This window comes from Scatophagus argus, chromosome 4, assembly GCF_020382885.2.
Source record: "Scatophagus argus isolate fScaArg1 chromosome 4, fScaArg1.pri, whole genome shotgun sequence".
In the NCBI taxonomy this organism is placed as follows: domain Eukaryota; kingdom Metazoa; phylum Chordata; class Actinopteri; family Scatophagidae; genus Scatophagus; species Scatophagus argus.
In genome coordinates this window covers 1,909,676-1,932,794 of record NC_058496.1, presented here as the reverse complement: position 1 = coordinate 1,932,794, position 23,119 = coordinate 1,909,676, and the positions used below count along the sequence as shown (strand labels likewise).

Here is a 23,119-nt window from a genome sequence, read left to right as displayed (position 1 = left end):
TTGCTCGAGCCCTGAGTTTTCTTGTTCCGTTAAAGATTCTGTGTCTTGTACTGTGCCAATTCTGAGAATCAAAGAGACACACACACACACACACACACACACACACACAAGAGAGTGTAAAGCTAAAACAAAAGAATCATCACAGGCTAATAAACACAACAAAACATCTTCTGGCAAAGCTGCAAAGCCATAATAACACTGCAGAAAGATGTGAAAACTGTGCAAAATTTATTTGTACTAAGAGCGAAGTCCTTTTCATCGTGAGCCGAGCAGCGAGGCCGAGCGACGCTTAAAGGTCCAGCGCGTAGGATTCAGTGGCGTCTCGTGGTGAAGATTCAGATTACGACTAACTGAACCCCCTCCCTTCACCCCGCCCTTCCAGTCGTGTAGGAGGAGCTACGGTGGAGCCGGTGTTTTGTTTGTCCGCTCTGGGCCTCTGTAGAAGCTTGGCGGACTGCGTGGGAGAGGACCCGCTCCCTCTGTAGGGTTAGGAGTCCCACTTTAAAGTAACGAAAACACTTCTCAGTTTCAGGTGATTGTTTCACATGCTACACTCTGGACCTTTAATGTTAGTTTGTAATCAGCTTGTTTGTTTGTCTGCTTCACAAAGCTGTGAAGCAGACAAACGAAAACTGCTGTGATGCTTCAGAGGAGTCACATTATCTGTGTACGGTGCTGTGTGAGGGTTCATGAGGATTTACAGCATGTAATCACAGGCAGTGGAAAGTATCAATATCAATATCAGATCTGAGTATCAAATTAGTTTGGGTTTATGAGTTTTTTCAGGATCTCCTCAAACAGAAAGCCTGTAACACATGGCCCATTCGATGTGATCACCACTATGTTAGTGCATAGATATCTGAAGCCCAACACTGCTAATTATAATAAAGAAATAATGCAAACATTCAAGTACATTTAGTGGACAAACAGCGCTGTAGCTGCTACATTTGTACCACTCATTTTTCCGTATCGTTTTTCAGTTGGCATGTGTACCGAGCGAATGCAGCGTGAGGAACTTTTGTGTGCAGAACTTCATTTAAACTCTGAGTTCCTTCATGTGACTTTAAAACAGACGTACCGTAACGTGATTTTTCAGTACTGTTACACCCCTAACAAATACAACCCCAATTTTAGAGCGTGGCTCAAAATGTAGAAACCATTTAACGGGCAGTTTGACTGAATACTGACGTATCATACCAGGGCCAGTAAAACTGTTTGTCCAGAAACACATCTTTGTTAGAAAACACAAAGAAAACACAACAGACTTTAAAAACAACCTACGTGATCAGAAAGTACTGAGATATTTTTTATGGCAGCCCTCCTCGGGTCAAGTGCAAATGATCAAAGAAAGGCAACAGTGAACGATTCAAACATGGCTCCTGCCTTCGTCGTCCTAGACTTTCAGTGTGCATTCGTGCAGTGATGTAAAACCATTATTCTTATGGAAAAAAGCATCAAGAGTCCTCACTTAAAAGCTAAAATGAACATAAATAAGAAAAATATCTTCTTGACAGGATCGTTTGTGACTTTTTCATGAAAAAGGTAAACCAGACGTTGAGTACGTATCTGACAAGGTCTTTGGGCACTGAGCGACATGAGTGGAAAAGGCCGGCGTGGGCATCAGAAGGAAGTGTTTCTCTGCCTTTGGCTTCCTGCTCTGCCTTTCTGCTTGTCATACTTGACAGAAACGATGAGGAAGACCAGCAAGGTGATGCCCTGGATCCCTGCGAGGAGGAAGAAGTAGTAGTGCAGGGAGCAGTCATTGATATTACCTGCAAAGACAGAAGACATGATTAGAAGGAGCTGCGGCCTGGCATTTACGTGACACTTAAAAACTCACGCTCACACTCCTCCACGTCAAAAGAATACCAAAGGTGGAGGTAAACGGCCACACGCTAGCGAATGTGGCAGGCCGCTGTGTTTTTGTCAAACTTGAAAGGCAGGCTTGAAGTGAGTGGTTCTGTCAGGAATCGGGATTCAGCGGAGGTGCTTCTTACTTCTCATCTCACCGTCGTGTGAAACTTTCAAAGTAAAACACGGCTGACCGGCGCTCTTCACCGCTCATAAAGAGCGGCGGCATTGATGACTGAAGTATCACCCAGGGAGTCTTTCATCGGTATGAAAGGACGGTTTGTTTCCTCAGGGGAACGAGATGCACCCAAAAGGGGGGGAGGAGAAAACTGATGCTTCCACTGTGATCGGCTGTACCACTTCTGTACAGGAGGGAGGGGAGGACAAATCGAGAGCGCCGACAGAACTAAAGACTTTAACGATTTCAGCATTAAAAAAAATGCTTTCCCTGCTGGGTCGGGAGAATTCAAACCAGCAGCCTCTGTAACTCAAACCGTCTTTTTGCTGCTCTGCTGAGCGAAGTGGTCGTCCTCATTCAGTAACTGAGCTCAAGAGGAAAGCTCTAAACAAATCCTCTCGCTGGGGTTTTACATGAAGGGCAGAGCCGCCGACAGCACAATCGTGTCCGCCGTTCGAGTAAGGAGACAATTGAACTGGCATTAGAGCAGCTTTTGTCCTCTTGACCATGTCAGGCGGACCAATTGACTTTGTAGTCGACAGCATGAGATGAGGCCGTGGGTGGAGAGGGAGACGTTTTCTGGTTGTTGAAGGGCCCATACGAGGGTTTCATCTTTGTTTCTGCCGCAGCATTTCGCCTTCGGTTCATGTTCGAGGCTCCACGTACGGCACAGTTTGACCAGCCGACACAGATACCTGTAGCTTACATACATTATCGTCAAATGAGTAGATGTGAAGCCCTCGAGCAATCTGGTGTCTTCCTTGGAAAGATCCCATTAGTATCTCTGTGTGGAGCCGTCACACCCAATGAAGAGGCAGACAGGCAGAAGCAGGCAGAAGCAGGCTTGATTTTAATTAGATATGGAGGCCACAATTCAAGATCTGTCTATTCACATGGCAGGAAGTGTGCGAGTCTCGCTGCACCTGTTGTTTTACAGGTCAGGACGGTGTTTATGGACTCAGAGTGGACTTCGAGACCAGACTGTTCATTTATATCACAGCTCCGTCTCCACAAAGTCTGATTCTCTCTTCTGGTCTGAGGCTAAACCTGACTAAACCCTCAGCTGGCTGTATATCAGCTCTGTGTGTTGTCAACAAAGAGCCCCGCTATTCCATTAACCTGCCTGTTTCTGCAGCCTGTGGATGATGTGTTCACACACAAGTTCAGGTGCTCCAACATGTTAACAAGACTAAAGGTCCCGTATTAATTAAACGATCACAATGACAGGCGGCAGGTTGTTTGGTTTGTGTGTGCAGCGAAGTGCAAAAGGGCGGCAGCGGAACATGAATCCGAGTAAAGTTTGACTCGCAAACAGCAGTCAGTAGCAGTTAATGTCAAATACAACATGACTACAAGTCACCATGCATGTAACACAGTTTAGAGCTGCAGAAATCAATCGATTAGTTTGCTGGCTCCTGTAAACGAGGAGTCTTTGGGACTGTTGGTTGGTCAAAAGCAGCAACTCAAAGACGTCACTTTGGACTCACGGATGGAAATCCTAAAGCTGCCTGGAAGCTGCAGAGCACAGGACTGCAGCCAGAGGCAGAAGCTGAGGTGTTTCAGCACGACGACAGTGAAAATGAACTTCATTAGGATTATTATTAAAAATAGTCTGGCGGAGCAGTTTGTACAATCACACCAAACCAACTCTATTTCAGTCCCAGTTTTACTGTCGTGAATGGTTACATCACACCTGAAAATCGCTTCGTAACGGATTTCAGCAATATAACAAAAAGTTTTCATTTTTGTTTTGTTTGGTTAAATAAATTGGAAAAGGTGGCTGTGAAGGAGTTGGTACATTCAAAACAAATAAATAATAAATAAAATGGAAAATTAAATTAGAATGTAAATAAATCCATAGGCAAATTAAATTGAAGTATACCAAATATATTTTATACGTCAATTAACACCTACGTTTATTTTTCAACTTTATTCCTTGGTGCATTCATTTGCGCATGAATTTATTTATTGAGTCACTTTTTTATTCTTGTCTTTGGCAGGTTTGGTCCTCCACACGTTACTGAAAGCTTCCTCTTCCTGCAGATGATTTAACAGGGCGTCCTGTGCTGCTGATCAAAGCGCAGGATTAGTTCGTTTGAAACAAGACGACCCTGCTGCGATCACGTGTGATCAGCAGAGCACATCGCACTCTGCAATGTCGCCATCGTGCATATAAATAATTCTTCTTCCACTCTCTCTCTGTTGTGTCTCATGTGGGTAATTAGAAATAGAGGGGAATAAAGAAACGGCATGATGATAGGACGTTTCTCACAGGACTGATTCTTCGTGTCTATAGATTGAAACCTTTGATGCAGGAACAGAGAGCTGCCTGATGACGGAAACCAGTGGCCCGCTGTCACAGATTCAACGCAATTTGCTGTCATCCTAAACCGGTCAAAAGTTAAAATTGTACAAAATCTACCAAAAAACAAAAAGCAGCATTTGAATAATGCATAAAGCGCAAAACAATGTGCCTTGACAGGAGAGCAGGGCTGGAAAAGGGAAGTGCATCTGCAGCGAGGGCGCTTGTATTTTCAATCGATAATTCAACTTAAGAGTCTGCCTCTGCAGTCTCAATTAACAGAGCGGCATCGCTTACAAACAGCGAGGAACAGCATACAAATTACTCCGAGGGAAGACATACTGTACGTGTGTTGGCCCAAAAACATCCACATAGTTTAGTTTAGGAAAACGTGTGCCTTTTAGTGCAGAACATGGCCAGCATGACAAGAGGGAGCACATTCAGCCCTCTCCGAGGCGGCTCTTCAGCGGCTGCTGAATGTCAACATGAGCCCTGATTTTAGGACATTTTTTTTACTCCTTTGCTTGGAGGAAAATGCTGCTGCTGCCGTGGCTTTAAGATTATTCTGACAGATGACTGGCTCTCCAAAACTCCTCTCTTAACTAGGACCCAATGAATGAAACAGGCAAACGTCTCATTCCTTTGGTACAGTCCTGAAAATTGTGCAGGGTTTCACTCGTGTGATGGTTCCTGCTCTAATTTCATTACACATTAAGTTAAGCCTGCCTCCTCTCCTCAGCCTCGGCTCCTCCAGGGTCCACTCGCCTGCTAAGCATTTTCAGAAAATATGGAAGGATAATTACAGGAGCAAAAGACTAAACAAGGAGTTGCTGTAGAACACATTACTGAAGCCCATTTGACATTCATTTTAAAGGCAAATTCATAGCAACACCAATCAGAGCGTGTGCTTTACTCTGAGTTCGTATATTATGACACTGTGGGTACACTGAGCACCCCAACATCTTAGTGATATCAACCTTTCAAAAGAGTTCACCTGCGGGTGGGTTTGAGGAGACCGTGTGAGTCCAGATGAAACGGGTCAATATCACTTTAATATTTGAAAATGGATCAATTGATCCAGACCCCCAGTGCAATGACCCAACATTTTAATGCTTCAGTGCATTCAGTGCCGTCCCAGGCCTCAGAGCGAAATCACAGAGGGAATCGATGCATGTTTACTTCAGCTATAAATATAGTTATTTTCTGCAGCTCTTCTCTTGCTCGTTAAAACTTTATGATGAGTGCTGGAGTTTTGTAAACGGTCACGACGCGCTAACTATTTTTACATGCCCTCTGTTGCCTCTGACCGAGACACGAGGCGGAACTTTTCAAACAGAGCCGTTTCAGACAGAAAATTTGCCAGACGTGACATTAAAGGCTCCCATTAAAACCCTGACATTTCACTGAGCGTGAGCCAACACGTCAGCTCATTCTGAGTGTCTGAACACGTCCAACACGTCTGATACGAGATCAGTCAGGAAGCCATTTCCTGTCACGTGACCATGGCAGCGAACAAAAAAAACCCACTCACTTTGACTAAATGGTAGGCTGAACAAACTGAATACAACAGGAGATTCCAGTGTGTAAAGAACAACGCTGGTGGAGGGGCTAAAGGTTGATCTGTGACTTTCAGAGGTTCAAACGGCTTAATTTTGAGGACTTTTGAAGAGTCGTGTGTACATTAAAGGACAGTCACCATCTCCAAAAGCTCAGGCTGGCGCGTTGTCCAACCAATACTCAAAAACCCAAAGATGAGTTCATCAGCATATCAGGTGTCCCCTCCAAGATCTTCCCCGACGTCTTTACCAAACCAGGAATTCGAACTTCATTGTTTCTGAATCAGCCTGTAACATACGACAAACTCTTCAAACATCAGTGGGTTCAAAGCGGGCTGAGACGGAGCTACAGCACGACAGGAGAGCCGAGCCTCCACCAGCGGGATGCCAGGCTCGCAGTGCCATCGCCGTGTTAACGCTCCAGGGACAGCTTTACTTAAGAGGAGCAGGGCTATGTAATCAGACCCCCAGTCTGTGATTAATGTTGCTCATCTGTCTTCAGGCCCGAGCAGCTCAGTGCAACTTAGCACAGCTCACCCAGGATGCTGTTTACTGCGCACCATTCTGCCCGCAGCCATGGAAATAAGTCGAACCCATCCCACCTATAGGGAGCCGTGAGAAGCAGAAAAAGCTAACAAACAGCCACAAAAACAAGCTGCATGATTCCTGACTGTACTGAACGGCTAAGCTTTGTGCCACGTGCCTTTTATCAGTGGCCACGAGGATGTTTTGTTCCACTTCTGCAGCTCACCTTTTAAACGACTCATTCTGGAAAGCAAAAAGAAGTCTTACAGGCACTGCGGCTCCGGTTTAGCTGCCCCTCGAGTGAAGCGAGGCTGAGCAAAGGATGGATTTATGAAGCGTGCCGAGCATCTTCCGGTGCTAACATCATCAAAAACACCTCCCCACCTGTCGCCGCACTGTATTAATGAGCTATTAGGTGTTTGTGGGTAAACACTTTACAGTGTTGGCTTATTTACCGCATGCTCAGGGAAAAGTGCATCTGGTTTGGGAGCCTCCTCTTGCCGGGGAGCTCATCCATCTGCTGCCACCGCCACACTATTCACTGAACCACTCGGACAGATTTACACAAAGCTTTTGTCGTTAGTCTGACATGTCTATTTATTACGGGAAACACTCTTAAAACAAGAGAAGTGCACAGAGCGCTGTCACCCTCCTTCCCTCACTCTTCAAGTGGATTTTAAATCAGGGCGAGCTATGAAAACTCTTTGGATACGTCCCTGGAAAACATATTTCTGTATTGTGAATCGATACAGACTATTCTTTTTCCACAAGTTCCACAGTCGATGTGCAAAGTCAATAGTGCACTAACGGCAGCCTTGACAACCATAATGCAGGATTCAGGAGGATTATGGACACCCCTAAGAAAACGGCATGAGGAAAGATCAATCATCTCTCTGCTGAAGGAATCTGGAAGGGAGAAGCATCATCCTTAAAGTTAGAGCTCGTTCCCATTAGCCTCCCATTAGTCTGCATGCTTGTCAAAGGGCTACGAGGTCAATAACACACACACACACACACACACACACACAGCTCTGACAGGAGCAGCAGAGTCAGGCAACGATTCTTTGATGATTATGAGTGCACATTGTTACTGTGCATGTACAAGCTCCTGTATGTCTTACCAAAGTCTTTGTGGGACGACATCCAGCCAATCTCCTTGAGGGAGACGATGGCCAGCAAACCAGAGCCCACAAAGGAGCCAATCCCAGAGAAGAAAAAGAAGAGCCCCATGATGGCGCTCTGCATGGACTTGGGGGCTGCAGAGTAGGCGAACTCCAGACCTGCAAGACAGACAGAAGAATATATGAGCTGCAGCAAATGAAACAGAAAGCGCTACGTGTTACAGCCCGTGATCGTGTAACCCACTGCTGAGCTCATGGCAGACAAGGAAACATACTGTCCTTTACATCTGTGTACCACGAGGGGTTTTGTCGACAGTGACTGTTTTCCTTTCACGATATTGTATGTGAGACCAAAAGGCTTCCTCTGCAGGTGCCTGACAGCTAATTTTCCACAGTGGCACTGGTCTGTGCTGCCATTGTTGGGTATCTACTCCGCTTGGTGCTGGTCTCCAAGAAACAGCTATTTCTGGAAAACACATCACTCAGTATTTACTGCGTCTTGAAAGAAATAAAAAGAGCTGAGAAAATGGGCAAGCAACCTAAGAGAAAGAGAGATGGGGGGGAAAGAAGACATCAAATATGTGTCTTTCTCGCCCAGAGATCCGTCTTGCCTGCGAGCTGACATTGATAATTTCATGGCAACTCAAACATGTGATTTTTCAAATGAGGCCCTATAGCTACATCTGTCGGGAGAGATTAGGGAGCTGCTGTTAAATACGTTTAAGACCTTCCTTGGAGGAGGACATTGCACAAATTAATGTGACAAACAGCTTCCTTACAGATACCTGCGCCAGTTGTGCAAAGAAAAAATAAAAAGCTTCAGAAGAAAAAGGACTGAGATAAAAGCGTGGCAAACATGAGGTTATTACTGAGTGGAAAACACGAATGACCTTTCCAGAAGTTCACAACAATGCATTTGGTTTATATCCTAAGCTAACCTTTTGATAGCAACAAACAGCGGTCAATAGTTATGCATATCACAGGGGTCTGCAGAGGCTGCTGAGGAGTCTCAGATATGGCAGCAGCGCAACAGTATGTTAGCGCCCAGCTCATGAACACACACACACACACACACACACACAAACAGCTTGACCTTTGTCGACCAAAAGGCAGAATTATTTGGGGAAAAAAGAAAATAAACAACAGCCTTTAAAATATATGTGGAAGGTTTTTTTTTTTCCTCCCGGGGGCATCGTTAGAGGGGGTGATTTGTCTTTCTTTGCAAATATATTACGCTTTAACAATACATAATTAACAATGCTGCAGGGAACCGAAGTTTGTGCTTATCCGTGTTGCCTGAAAGCAGCCAAACTGGTGTGTTTGTACGAGCAGAGCGTTAGCCCCCGTCCTACAAGGCCGGGGACTGCAGCGAGGTGGCTCCAACCGATTTATTCAAACAGAAGAAGACTAAGGGGAAATATTCCTCTTAACCAGACATATGTCACAATTCTGTCAGCCAATTTTCCTTGAGGTAAGCCCTGTGGGACGCTATAGAGGGAGAGAAGTTTATTTTAAGGATCCCTATAGCTTTGTAATGTCTGAATTTGACTTTCATGGGCACCCTGATAGTTTTGTGCAAATTCCACTGTTTTATAGAAGCCTTGTGGAGTTCTGTCCAAGGGCTTTATAATACCTTATTAAAACAAATTTCAGTATCCACGGATTCCAAACTTAAAGATGACAAAAATCCCAGCAGTGACTGGATAATCCTTCCACTGTGGCGAAGAAAGAAAAGTCTTCAATTTTAATGGTTCAATCTTCACTCCTGATATAGAAATAAAGTGAGTTCTATATGGCGGAGTCTACAACAACATGACCCGTAGTAATAGGAGAATGACTCAATCAAGGCTGGAGGCCTTAACAAACTCGAATCACTGAGATAATTGAGGCCAGAGGCCACGATAACAGAAAAAGACACAAAGGAAGAAAGAAAAACTATTCAGACGTAAAACAGACAAACACAACACACGGCAGATCTCTGCTGCATGGTGTAGTGTGGGATAAAAATGGGCCACAGCTGCAGTGCTCTAATATCACATTCAGTGCACACACACAAACTCCCCTCTTTTAATAAAGGAGAATATTGTTGCTGTTGTTCCCGTTCTTGTCTCAGATTTGGCGGCCGCAATTTGACGTAACATCAGAGCAATTTCTCACTTTGTCACATTATTATATCACTGGCACAATAAGTCCTTACATCCAATAGCTTTTAATGAAATGGCATTTCCTGTTTAGGTCAGGAAAAAAAGAAATGAGAGCTGGCTTGCCGTGCAGTTTTTTAGCTGACAGCCTGAAAGCATCAAGAAAAAAGTTATTCTGACCTGAACAGGAGCAGTAAACACTGTTAAACCTCCACTGAAGGATTATGGGAGACCTCAGGAACGCTGATGTGCACGTGTCTTTGAATGACATTCACTGAAATGAGTCACCTGAGCAGCAACAGCAGTACAGCACTGAATTCAGTCAGAACTTCAGGTCTCCAAATGATAAAATAATATAGCTGATTATTCATGAGACAATATATCATCCAAGGCCTGCGAAGACTAATCAGATTCAGAGCGTGAGGCCTCCAAAGGTGGGAGACGGCGTGTGGGATGTTTAAGACTTTACAGACAAATAAAGATGCCAGCACCCTCAAAGTTGTGCGCTGATTATCAAACACACCATCCATATGTTTGCAGCTGTTTGTGCATGCCGATCGCATAATTTGGAGTTGAGCCGAGCCAGCACAGTTAGTCAGTATTCTCTTTCTCTCTCTCACTGTCATCACTGCTTCACATGCTGGTGGCGTTAAATGTCAACACACCAGCCGGCTGAACACGGAGGTGAAAAGTTTATGTTATGATGTTAATTGTGTTGCCGCTACGCCCTCAGGGCAACACGGTACAGTAAAGGCACACAGCTGTGTGTTTATCCATTTTATCTCCTGGATCTGTTTGGGTAACAAGCAGAGGAGGAGCACTAATATGAGGCTGGCCTGTGGCTGCAGCGAAGGCACGGCCATCATCATCATTTCAACTTTAAAAGGTTACCTTAACACACCTTATTTATAAAACGTCCCATTACCGAACCGCGGCTTGCAGCGGTGGATAATCAATTATCGATCGACTTCTTGGGCTATTTGCTCTGGACTACAACCTGCAAACACATTAAGCTGCTGCAGTCTGGCAATAAATCAAACAAACTATTCAAAAAGAGCCTTACACATTAGTCTTCATTGTACAAGAAGAATGGCCACTACAGTTTTAAGTCCACAATCCATTCAGAGTGTCTCAGTGTGGAGGTGAAGTGTGCCAGCTCAAACCATCGCTGGAGGATACTGTAATTTACTGTCAGTCTGAATCATCACGTCTGCCAGTGCTAAATGAGCTGTCCAACTACTGTACCTGCAATGCTGGCAAAGATTTCGCTGATTCCTATCAGCACGTACTGAGGCACTTGCCACCATATGGGCAAATCTGCGGCGTAGTAGATAACGTGGCCCAGCACCTGGTTGATGGTGCCTTTTGATTTGACGATCTCCAGCCGTTTGGTCTCCAAAATACCTGAGGGGTCAGACACAGAAACAATTTACATGAGCACAGCTAGCTGAGGGTACATGTAAGAAAAAATAAAACACCACACATACTGTACATCAGCTAGAACTTTGCAATACACGTACTAAGAAGCTCTCATTTAAGCATCGGCCTGACACCAACAAGCAGCCAAACGCTGTCAGAGTTAGAGGATTCAGTGACAGACCATTAAGCATTTAGCTAGTTTTAAGGCTGCCCTACCACTTCATTAAGATCACATCTGCACGCTTCCGTATTATGGCAGCTAGTAATGGATCAGCGCGGACGGTTCAATAATAAGAGCCAAGCAGTTGTCATCAACCGCCGCCGCCTCCTAATAGCTTTATTCGATAGCTATTATCATGTAACCGGCGGCTATTTCCAGATAACTCCCAGAGACAGCCTCATATCATAACTACACTTAATGCTGCGTTTGAGAGGAGCTGCAGCCTTGTAATCCGGCTATCCTTTAATACCAGGCGTCCATCTCAGGCAGTGTGGCCAGTGGGCTGCTCAGAGCAAACCTCACTACAAACACACATCCCCGCTTTTTCTAGACGCCACACATCAGACGACCCAGTGTGATCCCTGGCAACTCTGCCCCAGCCTTCAGAAAAGAAAAGGCGGCTTTGGACACCTAAAAGCCATTGAGCTTTAACCGAAGCAGATTGGTACATGAAGTTAAGAGGATGTGATAAAACACGCTCATGCCAGCGCAGATTTTCAGAGCTGGCCCCAGTATGTGTCTGAGGTCTGCGGCTGCGGGACAAAAATGAATAGCAGATCAGTAACAGTCCGCTGTCCGCTTGACAAGCACGTCTTCAGCTGTCCCTTTGCACTGCACGGGAGGTCCAGCCGTCCTCGTGCCATGCGCATCGGCGAGCGCAACGAAACCCTGTGAAACATCTCTGCACCGATGTGACAAAGTCCTGTGCAATTCTTCCACACGGTGATGAAACTGATTCTAACTCTGAACGGCAGCGGCGTGACCAATGCTGTGGACACAGCGTGACAGTGCAATGTGTTGGGACCGGCTACTCTCTGGGCTAAAGATGCCACACTTGGTGATTCCCTACTGTCCATCTGTCAGGCTGCGAACACAGCGTGATTTCAGCTCGTGGACGAATGCAGATAAGCTCTGAGGAAACACAGAAAGTGGGCTGCGTGAGGCAGTCAGTGTGTGTGTGGAGCCGAGTCAGTGTGAGGAAAGCAGTGTTTAAAAAGCACAGGGGCTCAGCAAACTCCTCCTGGATGAATAATAGTTCAAATAAGATGCGGACACTCATTTTGAGAAGCACACTGGATGAGATCCAGTCGTCTGATTTGACGCCTGAAATCCAGGTCAGAAGTGTGTTGCACTCTACTTGTGTATTCACCTGCTGCAATGTGACCAATGGCCAAACCACCGCACCACCGTAAACCTTTTCTCTCCACTCCCAGCACTCAAAATTGCTTTCTGCAATATTCAGAATTTATTTAGCCTGAATTCAAATGCGAGGACTGCACTTTCTTTCAAGAAGCCAAATGGAAAAGTAAATACCTGAGTGGGTTTTTGCACATCAGAAATCAACATGCTCGAGCAGCTTTCCCTCTATAAACGCTCATGTCCTCTGAAAAGAAAATATTACTTCAAACCTGCACATTACACACATTAGATTTGGTTAATAGACCTTTCACCACATCTCGCTGATTGAAAGGGACGTTTCTGATGGGCCAAGTCGGGCTTTCACGAGTCTCAGACTCCAACATCCAAAGACTCAACAGACTTTCTCAGCTCTTCTGCACCGCGTTCACATAAAGTAAAGGATGAGAATTCAGTAAGCCATAAAAACACAAGCACACAGCTCACACTTCCAGTCAGTCCCTTACAGCACAGACAGCTGCCTGATTCAGCCCCACATGATATGTGAACTTCTAAATCTATCTAAAAGATGAGCTTTTAAGGTTTATGAAAAGTGGGGTGCTTCTTTAAAGACTGACTGAACCACATTTCAGTGTTTCGTATGTACTTTCTACTGGCTGTGTGGCCTTACACAAAGTGCTGTCAAACTATGAATAGCTTTATTATATGGACAAACAGATTATCAGCCATGATAATCATAGAAAACAGAAAAATGATGACTATCTTACTATTTGTCAACAGGTAAAGTACATCTGATGTTCTTAACTTCAGATTGCATTTATGGAAGTATTTGTTGGATATTTAATTTAACGATCACATTTAATAATGAAATAGCTGATCAGATCATATTTATATATTTGTTGAAACTAAAACGTAGAACTTCTGTAGATTTGCAGTCCTAATTTATATTCACTTTAATTTGTATGAACAAATATTTAAACACATAAAGGCTGTAATTATCCCATCCAGGCTGTTATCTAATTTGATTTGGCGCATGTTTGACAGTCAACCGTCAAGCTGGTTGAAGCACACCAGTCAACATCTAAAAGGTCACTAAAGACAGAACATGTTCATACTGGGAATCTGAGAGAGGAGAGGGCAGAAAATATAATGTGCATCGATTCCCCGGATTGGCACTAATTTGCTTTCTTCACGCCTCCAGGCTTGTCTCCCTCGCAACATTTTTCAATGCACCTGGCGGAGACTTTATATCCAGAATAATCCAGAGGCTGGGAGTGAATCGGACTGAGCAGTGCGACTGCATGCGGGTGCACTCAGGACTAAAAAGAGAGACGCCACAGCTCCACCTCTCCTCCACAGGGCAAAAAAAACACAGAGCCTCCAGGGCTTTTTCTTCCTTTTCCAGCTGGAAAGTGATGTTTTGATTCAGGGACAGTTCATACATCTGTGACAGAGCATCTGCTGAGTCCACCAAGAAGCAACGCAGTAGAAAGACTGAGCCAAATACCTGTGAAGTCCCCACAGGACACACCTCATTGAATCACTGGGGGTGAAGTGACATATTTGTACCATGTTTCAAAAGTATTTAAAATGAATAAAGGACTCAGATGTGGCAGCACAGCTGCACTGCTCATTGCCCCAGAAGCACAGAGTGCATGTTGCATTCACCACAAGCTCCAACTTTGCTGCTTCATCAGTGTTTGTCTGGCCTACTTATATGACAGCACAGAGAGGACGTGTCTGTGAGCGCACTCACCCGCCGCCACGGCCGAACACATGACAAAGAACATCCCCACTGCAATCCTCTTCAGAGAAGAAGGCAGCAGGCCACGGCGTTTCAGGATGGGGTCCACCACTTTGTCCTTAAGGGGAATCAGCATGAGGATGAGCACCGCGTCAAACATGGTGAGCCAGGCAGCCGGGAAGCGGAACGTCATCTGGGAGGGGGAAAGAAGAGGTAAAACTGTGCAGAAAGCACCAAAGCGTGACAACTCTGGAGAATGTCAGGGCATTCCAACACACTTCACCCAGTGTTTGTGTGCATACGAGTGTGTGTGTCTGTGTGTGTGTGTGTGTGTGTGTGTGAGAGAGAGGACTTGAAGCTTGATACTGCTTTGGCACCCCCAGGTGGTCAAAACCAAACATAATGAAATGAAAACTATTTATCCAACTGACAGAAGAGTCAGCATCAGCAAATTATTAGAAGGTAAATAAAATTATTATTGTTGTTATTAGGAAAGGATACAAACGATGGATGATGGTGAACTGATAAAAAGTTTGACCACGCAATTTCTGATGAAATGGAGCAGAAAAGGAAAGGAAATGAGATCTATGAGGAAATTATAGGCACAATGTAACTCAGTTAATGAATTCTGTCTGAAAATGAAAAATTAAAAAATCTGATCACAAAAAGGGTAATTTACAGAAGGAATAATAAGAGTGGAAGACGTACGAATCAGACAGAAAATCCACTGTGTGCATGCAAAGTATCTACAAGTTAAGGCGAGGAGCTCACTGACAGAGCAATGAAAGACGGCAAACTGCCAGAGATGTTTTTCTGCAATTCAAATTCCAAGTGCCATCCGAGCTCCTGATGTGTCTCTGCTTTAACACTTCTGATAGCATCATTTATTCTCAAATTGAATTTCCATTTTCTCTGAGACACCGCTGGCAATCTACACGCAGCTCCTTACAGAGTGGTTTCCTCCCTTATTTGTGCATTATCATACTCAAAATGACACAAAGAGCTAAATGAGGCTGTCCTAGCAGGTTTGTGGTGGGCACGATGTTCTGCCTTTTTTACTTCCCCAAATGGATGATATGCATATGTAATTAATGTATATACACAATATTTTACATTACTCCCAGGTTAGAAACTCAACAGATGATAGAAGACGCTGGTGGATTCATATTTGGCAAAAAAAGTGGAGCCCTCTGGGGTTCCAACCAGCTGCGTCTGGAAAAATTTGCTAGAAAATTTGTTGCCTTCCACGTGCCTCTAAATGGTTAAATATAGTACACTGATGGATTAAAAGATGGCCGACAGACGCATCTCCACTTACTCCTCCTGTACAAAAGTGAAGCCAATATATCCATACGAGAGCTTCCACCGTGTTCTAGTGACATCATTTGGAGCCAGAGTCTGTGCAGAAGCGATCAGAAGGTGGAGCCGCTGTATCGAGTTCCCATCCATATACCCAATCCGAGCCAATCAGGAGCGGCGCTGAGCTGTCAATCGTGACATTTCAGCCCCCTTTCATAGCATCAAATAACTAATTAAAACCAAACCTTTCATAAAAAACTAATTTTTGCACTGACATCAGCGTGATAAGGACTACCTAAAGTGACAGAAAGCGTCTTTGGGAAAAACTTATTTGACATGTTTATGAGCTGTATTGCAGCCAGCCTGCAGCCAGCCACCGGGGGGCGATAAAGATCCTGTTTCAACATACAAAAATTAAACAGAAGATAAAAACCACTCTCTCTTTAAAACGTAGTATTTTTTAAAAAGGGCTGAGAATTTCTTTCTCTCCATGTGTGTTACAGGGTACCAATACATACATTTAACAATTAAATTACAATATAACCCAAACCATAACTAATGCATATAATCAAACCGCATTTATGGTACAATGATGGGGGAATGAAATATGCATGACTACAACAGAGGACCTAATCCAATTATAAGTAATTACAACACAATCGCTGGTGCCTCCCACTCCCAGCTCTTATGATCGTCATCGTCATCTTCATCTTCAGTATGCGCCCAGTCTCCTTGAAGAGACAGCATTTCTTCATCTGAGTCATTGAAATGTGCCAGGTGAGGTGAGGGAGCAGATCACAGAGGCATCTAATCTCACTTCCTTTTTGATGTTCAGAAGTGTCGAAGCTGCTACCAAAAAAGGGTTTAGTTCTGTTTTTAAAGACACTAAACAGTACGTGAAGAGAGAAAATAAAAATACAGCCGTGACACACAGTCAAACACGGTGGAATACGAGCAAACGAATCAAGTCGGACAGTCAGACAGGGTGAAGTGCCAATTCTTCTAATGCAATGAAGACTGCTGGTCAAACTGGTCACAATTAATTTTTTTTTCAATCGATGAATTGATTACTTAAGGAGAACCTGCGACAAAATCTTACTAAACATGTGTCCCCTGACTAATTAATGTCAGTTTAGGGGCTCTTGAAGAGAACAAGTTTGGGAATCACAGCTCTAGTCTACACTGTGTGGTTATGCTATGTGCTATGATCTTATTATAGCAGCTAAATGGATGAATAATCCCATGAACGGCCCAATATAGATGGTGGTGTTGTATTATAGTTGTCATGTTGATAATACACATAAATAATCCAGTGCAGACGTGAGGCCTTGTGGGTCTTTGGTTCATCAGTTCATCTGGCTGCCTTTCAACTGCTCACTGAGTGTAGATGATATCATTACTGTGAATTCTTTTGACCATTCTGATCGTGCAGTGAACATACATACAGAATACTAAACACTGTGTGGGACTGTGTGGTTTACAGGCAGGAGTTTCACTTCACTTTTCCAGTGAAGTCAGCGCACTTCACTCACCCCAAGCAAAAAGAAGAACAGCCGTACTGTACTCGCCGTACTACACTTCCTGATCCAGTCCAGTTTCATCAGTTTTAAAACTCTGATTTTTTTGAGGAGTCATACATGACGTGGGGTAACTGAGGTGGTTACCAGATCATAAGACAGGTCTGTCAGAGGAGACAATAACTACACCAGTCAGGAGAAGATGAGCTGGAGGTGCTGCTGCAGAGGTACAATCAGAGCCAGGCTGCTAATCTGCCAGGTATTAGTATGTGAAGTAAAGTCTGGACTTAATCCCAGAGGCTTTACCAACCTGTGCTGCTGCCTCCAGCTGTTGCCTACCATTGTGTGTCACTGACCTCCTGACTCCTTTAGCAGTCAGATCTACTTCAGGCCTGTTTGTGAGGAGGCAGGTGGGAAAAACTGGTGCGTCTAACTCAAAGGAATTACACAGCAACTGCTTCACGTTGGTTCTGAATCCAAAATCACAAAGCTTCAGACGTCACCACACTGAGGATATGTTTTTCAAATTAAACAAGAAACAGGTACTTGGACTGAGCGTGTGTGTGTGTGTGTACTTCAGTTTACCTGGTGGGAGTCAGCAGTGTCGTTCGAGGCGCTATCAGGAATCCTCAGATGGAGGCTCTGCAGGATGTAGGTTGTCTGCATCTGCAATAAGGAGATTAGAGCCTCAGCATGGAGTAATTCTCCACTTTATGATCGCCGGGATGTCTGGTGCAAAAAACCATTCTCCTCCAATATTGAAACGGAAAATCATCTTCCCTTATATTAACACACGCCTGTGCGTATCTGCATCCGGGAAGCTCGTATTGACACATCAACTTCCTTCATATTTTTCATCTCGTGAGAAACGGCTCATAAATTTCAATTCAGTTTAAAATGGGGAGATCATACCTGGAAGTACACGGTCCAGTAAGGGATGAGGGCGAAGAAAACTGGGAGGACTTTTACCAGGGATTTCACCTCATCTACTTTCTCTTCAGGAAATTTTCCTCCATAGGTCACTTTGGCACTGTCCAGCAGCGTTGGCTTGTTGTTTCTGGGGAATAAAAAAAAATAAAAACAAATATTAAATAACCTTTAAAATACTACTTAAAACTACAGTGTGATTGATGGCATAAAATAAAGAAAACTTGGCCTTTTTGTGGACATCTTACCCTTAAGAAAACAGCACTTCTAGAGGGGAAAAAACTTTACTCCAAAGCCTATAATCCCCATCTCTGGAGGAAACGTCTTAATAAAGAATTCTTGAAAGGCTGTTGGATTGGCCAATTTAAAATATTCAATGTCAAGTTTTTGAACCGGTTGTGCTGCTGCGGTTCAAAGTCAAGTAGCACCACTTCAGAATAACTTTTTACCACAGGGAATGAAGATGAATGCCTGGGCCAGTGAGGGAAAAAGAATTATACAGGAGTGGGGGGGATCAAAGGAGGATTTAACATAAAGGTCCATCAACAACACCTGGCTGCGTTATTCCGTCGGATCAGAGTCCCCATCCCACTAAATTCTGCCACGTAAGACAAAAACAAAACACCTGCTGCACTGATGGAGCCTTCCCATCGAGGCTGAGGAATGCCTTCCTGCTCCTCAGCTACTGTGAGAGTGCTGATTGTCAATGAATTTACTGCCTGACAACACAGTTTTATCTTTTTTTCCCATCACTACATAATAAGCTCTGAAATGGATGCCGCTCTCACCGCAGCAGGTCAGGCTCCTTCGGTTTCTGGGAGCAGCAGGCGAAGACCAGGATCTTGAACATATCCGTGAAGGCGCTGCCATCAGCTGGCTTGGTGATGAAGACGGTGCGGCCCAGGAGGAAGACCAGGAAAGAGATCCCGAGGCACACGGTGGGGATGATGTAGCCCAGCACAAAGCTGATGTTTTGCTGGATGTAGGCCACGCCTCCCAGAGACAGGATGGCTCCCAAGTTGATGCACCAGTAGAACCAGTTGAAGAACCTGCGCGTGGCCTCTGGTCCTCTGTCTTTGACCTGAGGTCACACACAGCGCAGGATGACAGCAACATACAAGGAGAATGCAAAAACAGTTAGAGAAGACAGCATCAAGGACTTTTCAAGGACTTCCCAGGCCCAATTCCCTCAAAGTGAAGAATGACATAGTTTAATACATGGACTCATTTTTTAAGAATTAGCAGGCTTTACAGAAGCTCACAGACAACAATTAAAAACGCTGAAAGGCTTGAATGTTATGAGTCAATTAATCAAAGCAGGAAGTGTTTATCTACTCATGGACTCGCTAACTAAGCTAACTAAACTCAGCCGAGAGGGACACCATTAATGTTTCCATCCTGCCCTGTCACGACCATGAGCCTCTTGGTCATGCAAGTCACACACAAACAACCTCCACAGATCAACAGCACTTCAGGTGTGAGTGCGTATTTTTCATTATGGGGTGAAGTGGCCCTTTAAAATTACTGACTCCAGTGTGATGACAATGTAGTTAAAAGTGGTTTCGTTCTGCAGTATCACTGCATGAGAGGTCTATGAAAGAGGCATAAGCCAACTTTCACGTTATTGACGTGCTTGCTGTGGCTCTTAAAGAATCTGCTGCGATGGCTAACAGCATTAGCATCACAAAACAGCCACCAGTTAAATATCTTTAGAAGCAAATAATATTACTCTAATATAGGCACTGATCCATTCCACAGACAGTTATACCCGTGGAGGAAAAGATTTTATCAACATGTGATGAAGGGGACACGTCTCTTGTAAATAAGGACAAAAGACACGGCGATGCAGCTACGATTAACTGCCGGGGAGATGACGTCCCGGCGTTCACAAGCTGAGCAGAAATCTTTATGGGTTTCTTCTCTGCAGCCGTGCAGCAAAATGAATCATCACACTCAAACTGACCACCCGAGTGTCATGAGTTACAACAGGTTGTAGAACAGGTGCACGTGGAGCTCCGGCTGAACCTCAAGTCTCAATCAGAGCGAGAGGTCGTGTTCCCTCCTGCCGTTTGTCATGTCAGGACAAGACCAACTTTTAATTCACTGTCTTGTTTCAGTTTCGACCCTTCATCAAATTCAGGATGAGTAAATATTACGGCGACCGGCTGATGGACATTACATCTGCAGTGACTCATAAAGGGACAAAAAAATCCTATCCTGCTTTATTTCAAATCCAAACTTTAAGATCAGTACCTTATTATTATTTTTTATTAATTTATTAATTTTATTATTTTTTTACAGTCGAGAAGCTGAATCCAGCAAATGTCTGAGACTTTTTGCTTGAAAACTAACTAAAACGATTAATTGTTCCAAATGAGTCAGCATTCACCCACACATTTGCACACAGGTGGCAAAGGCTACCATGCAATGAGGATTTAAGGTTCAGTATTTTGCCCAGAACGCTGCAGGGGGGGATTGAATCACCCACGAGCCCCGGCAGCTGTAAGTACAACTCTGCCTTTATGCTGATGTCCTACGTTCAAGTTTCATATTAATTAAACAAAAATCCCGACAGTGACTCAAGAGGGTGCAATTATTTCTCAGAATCAATCACAATGAAGCCACATGTAACAGGAAACCTCTGTTTTCAAGTATTAACAGCCCGCACTGCCACTACATTAAGACATTCAGCTGGAGGAGACCTGGAGGTCAAAAATAAAACTGATGCAGTTCATTCCACACCTTCATTAGCCAAAAAAGCAACATGTTTTTTCTCTGACAATCACAGGCGGCAGCAAAATGAAGCCAGTTTATTCCCTCAGCTGCTGCTGTACCAGTTTCCGTGTTTCTCTTTTTCTTTCCTGTAACGTATGGATTTTGCTTGACAATGTGTATTGTGTGTGTGTGTGTGTTTGCACATGATCAAAGGCAGTAAGAAACATGAAAATCTTGTAATGAGCGTCGTGGGCTCAAGTGCTAATCATATTCACCCCTTTGAAGGGATTTACCCACGCCTGGTTAGAGTATTTAGAAAAACAATGAACCCATTGACAAACTTTCCCATTTCTGCTTCTCGTAGAGGCTCCCCTGGACAATCTGACACTATTTTGGCACCAAACTGACACATGTTGTGTTTCACTTCCTGTTACGAACCAACGGCTCATTCAAGCCATTGTTGTCGGGAGGGTTTTTCAGTGGCTCTACATGACGCTCCACTATGTCAGCTTCACAATGTAAAAACATCTGGATGGTGATGAAGGCCACGCATGTCAAAGTGACCCGTCACGGTGTAACAGAAGTCACATCACATGTCTGAGCTCCTTGATGTCACACTGCATACCCGATCATATACGGGCAGATGTCACAAAACACATCTAATTCAAAGACCTTCTAGCTGATAATGAACTCTGTGCCTCCTCGTCCTCCTCCTCCCTTTAGTCCTCAGTTAATACCAAAAAAGTATTAGCTTTAGTTACGTTACAAGTTAAGATTTTTATGCACAAACCACATGAAAATGTACACATGCAGGTGAAATGATTAAGCTGATTAATCAGTTGATGGAAAACTAATAGGCAACTATTTTGATTGTCACTCCAGTCATTTTTTTTTATTATGTAATTTAATTTTTCTTTAGGTTTGCACTACTGTTAGGACCAATCAATCGATTAATGCAGAATGAAAATAATCATTAGTTTCTTCCTGTACAAAAGACCAACCAACTCCAACAGTAAAATCCTGCTTTTACAGCATGGATGCAGGAGTCAAAGTCATCTGATTTTTCACATTTAACAAGAGTCACAGGGGACACTTTACTGCACCGAGTGCTGCCATCAAAACACACACAGACTTTGAGATGAGAAAGTGAAGTTGAAGTCATACTCTACCTGATCTGCCCCAAAGGGAGTGATGTTGGACTTCACAGTACCCACACCTAATGCAATTAAAAAAAGCCCAGTGTAAATGACTGGGCCACAGTACGGGGCACGGATGGGGCAGGTCACATTGCTCGGAGGGGTGCTGTTTGTGCTCAGACACTCAGCAGGTTGCACAGGAAACGCCATCTGTTCCCCACACAGTTGTGTCCTGGTGTCTTCCTTCGAAACGAAGGGGAAGAACAGCATACCCATAAAGTATAGGATCAAACTCAAAGAAATTGTCCAGAATTTCCCAAGGTATGCGTCTGCCAACCAGCCTCCAAAGGGTGAAATCAGGTAAGTAACTCCCATGAACATCAGGGGTGTCTGACTCGCCTGAGTGCCCTCCCAATAAAAAGGATTACTGTTGAGGAAAAGGACAAGGTTGGATGTGATGCCGTAGAATGCAATCCTCTCCAGAGACTCAGCCAGCAGGATGGCTGCACAAGCCAGTCTTCTCCCCTGGAAAACTGACGGTGCTGGAGGTCTGATCCCGGAGTCTGAGTCCAGAAGAGGGGTGCTCTCGCTGGCATCCCTGCTGTTAGCCATTCTCAAACAACTTAATGGCTTAGGCTCCTCTTGATTAGCTCACACCCTGGGAATACAGAGGAGGATCAACGGGCTAGTTAAAGTTGTCATCGCAGTTTAAACTCTGTGCCGAACTCACAACATCTAAAGTGTCCACATGCAGCCCCCCTTTCGTCGTTATCATATCTAAGACAGGCTCCAAACAAACCTTAAGTAAGCTAGCTTTAGCATGACGATATCTCGCTAAGAGTTTGGTTTTACGTTACCTTTAATTATTGTAACGCGTCCCGGCGGTTTTCAGTTAACTCCATTAACTCAGATGATATTTACAGCTCAAATGTTTACTTCGTCTCGTCTTAAATCAATACTTCGTCAAAGGAGAACTGGAAGTCAACAAACAAACAAAAAAAAAAAACAGTGTGTCACAGTACTATCCCGTGACACATAGCCCAGTCAACAAACTGTCACTCTTTGCGTCGCTCTCCAAACGATCTGAACGTGAAATGTACCCCGACGCAGCCCGTACTCAGCCTATCCATGTTATTTGCAAATCTGTTCCTTACACGCAGACTCCGTACCGCCGAGAGAAGGAAGTGCTAATGACTTGTTTATTTTTATTTGTTTATTTATTTTCGTTAACGCTGATTCTGGCATTGACGAGGTTGTCAAGAGACATTTTTTTCTGTTGACTCACTCTCACATTATGATGTCGAAACAAAATATTGGAACGGTTCAACAGT

The 23,119-nt window shown here is 44.2% G+C and overlaps 1 protein-coding gene across 1 annotated transcript; it reads right to left on the bottom strand.

Annotated features, from left to right (window-relative positions):
- Positions 1-404: 404 nt before the first annotated feature.
- Positions 405-23,030, bottom strand: slc15a4 (solute carrier family 15 member 4). Its single transcript, XM_046386756.1, has 9 exons — positions 22,646-23,030; positions 21,822-22,446; positions 18,726-19,018; positions 17,923-18,067; positions 17,596-17,676; positions 14,207-14,387; positions 10,920-11,078; positions 7,534-7,692; positions 405-1,772 (listed from the first exon to the last, which is right to left on the bottom strand). The coding sequence occupies exons 2-9, from the start codon at positions 22,398-22,400 to the stop codon at positions 1,621-1,623; spliced, it is 1,749 nt and encodes a 582-aa protein (XP_046242712.1). The 5' UTR covers positions 22,401-22,446; positions 22,646-23,030; the 3' UTR covers positions 405-1,620.
- Between the last annotated feature and the right edge of the window lie 89 nt (positions 23,031-23,119).

Excerpts from the sequence above, each read along its gene's own strand:
- slc15a4 (XM_046386756.1), bottom strand. The coding sequence starts at position 22,400 with ATGGCTAACAGCAGGGATGCCAGCGAGAGCACCCCTCTTCTGGACTCA. Across the intron at positions 17,677-17,922 it reads ACTGGACCGTGTACTTCCAG|ATGCAGACAACCTACATCCT; the intron begins GTATGATCTCCC and ends TCCTTATTGCAG. Across the intron at positions 1,773-7,533 it reads GTCGTCCCACAAAGACTTTG|GTAATATCAATGACTGCTCC; the intron begins GTAAGACATACA and ends CTGTCTTTGCAG.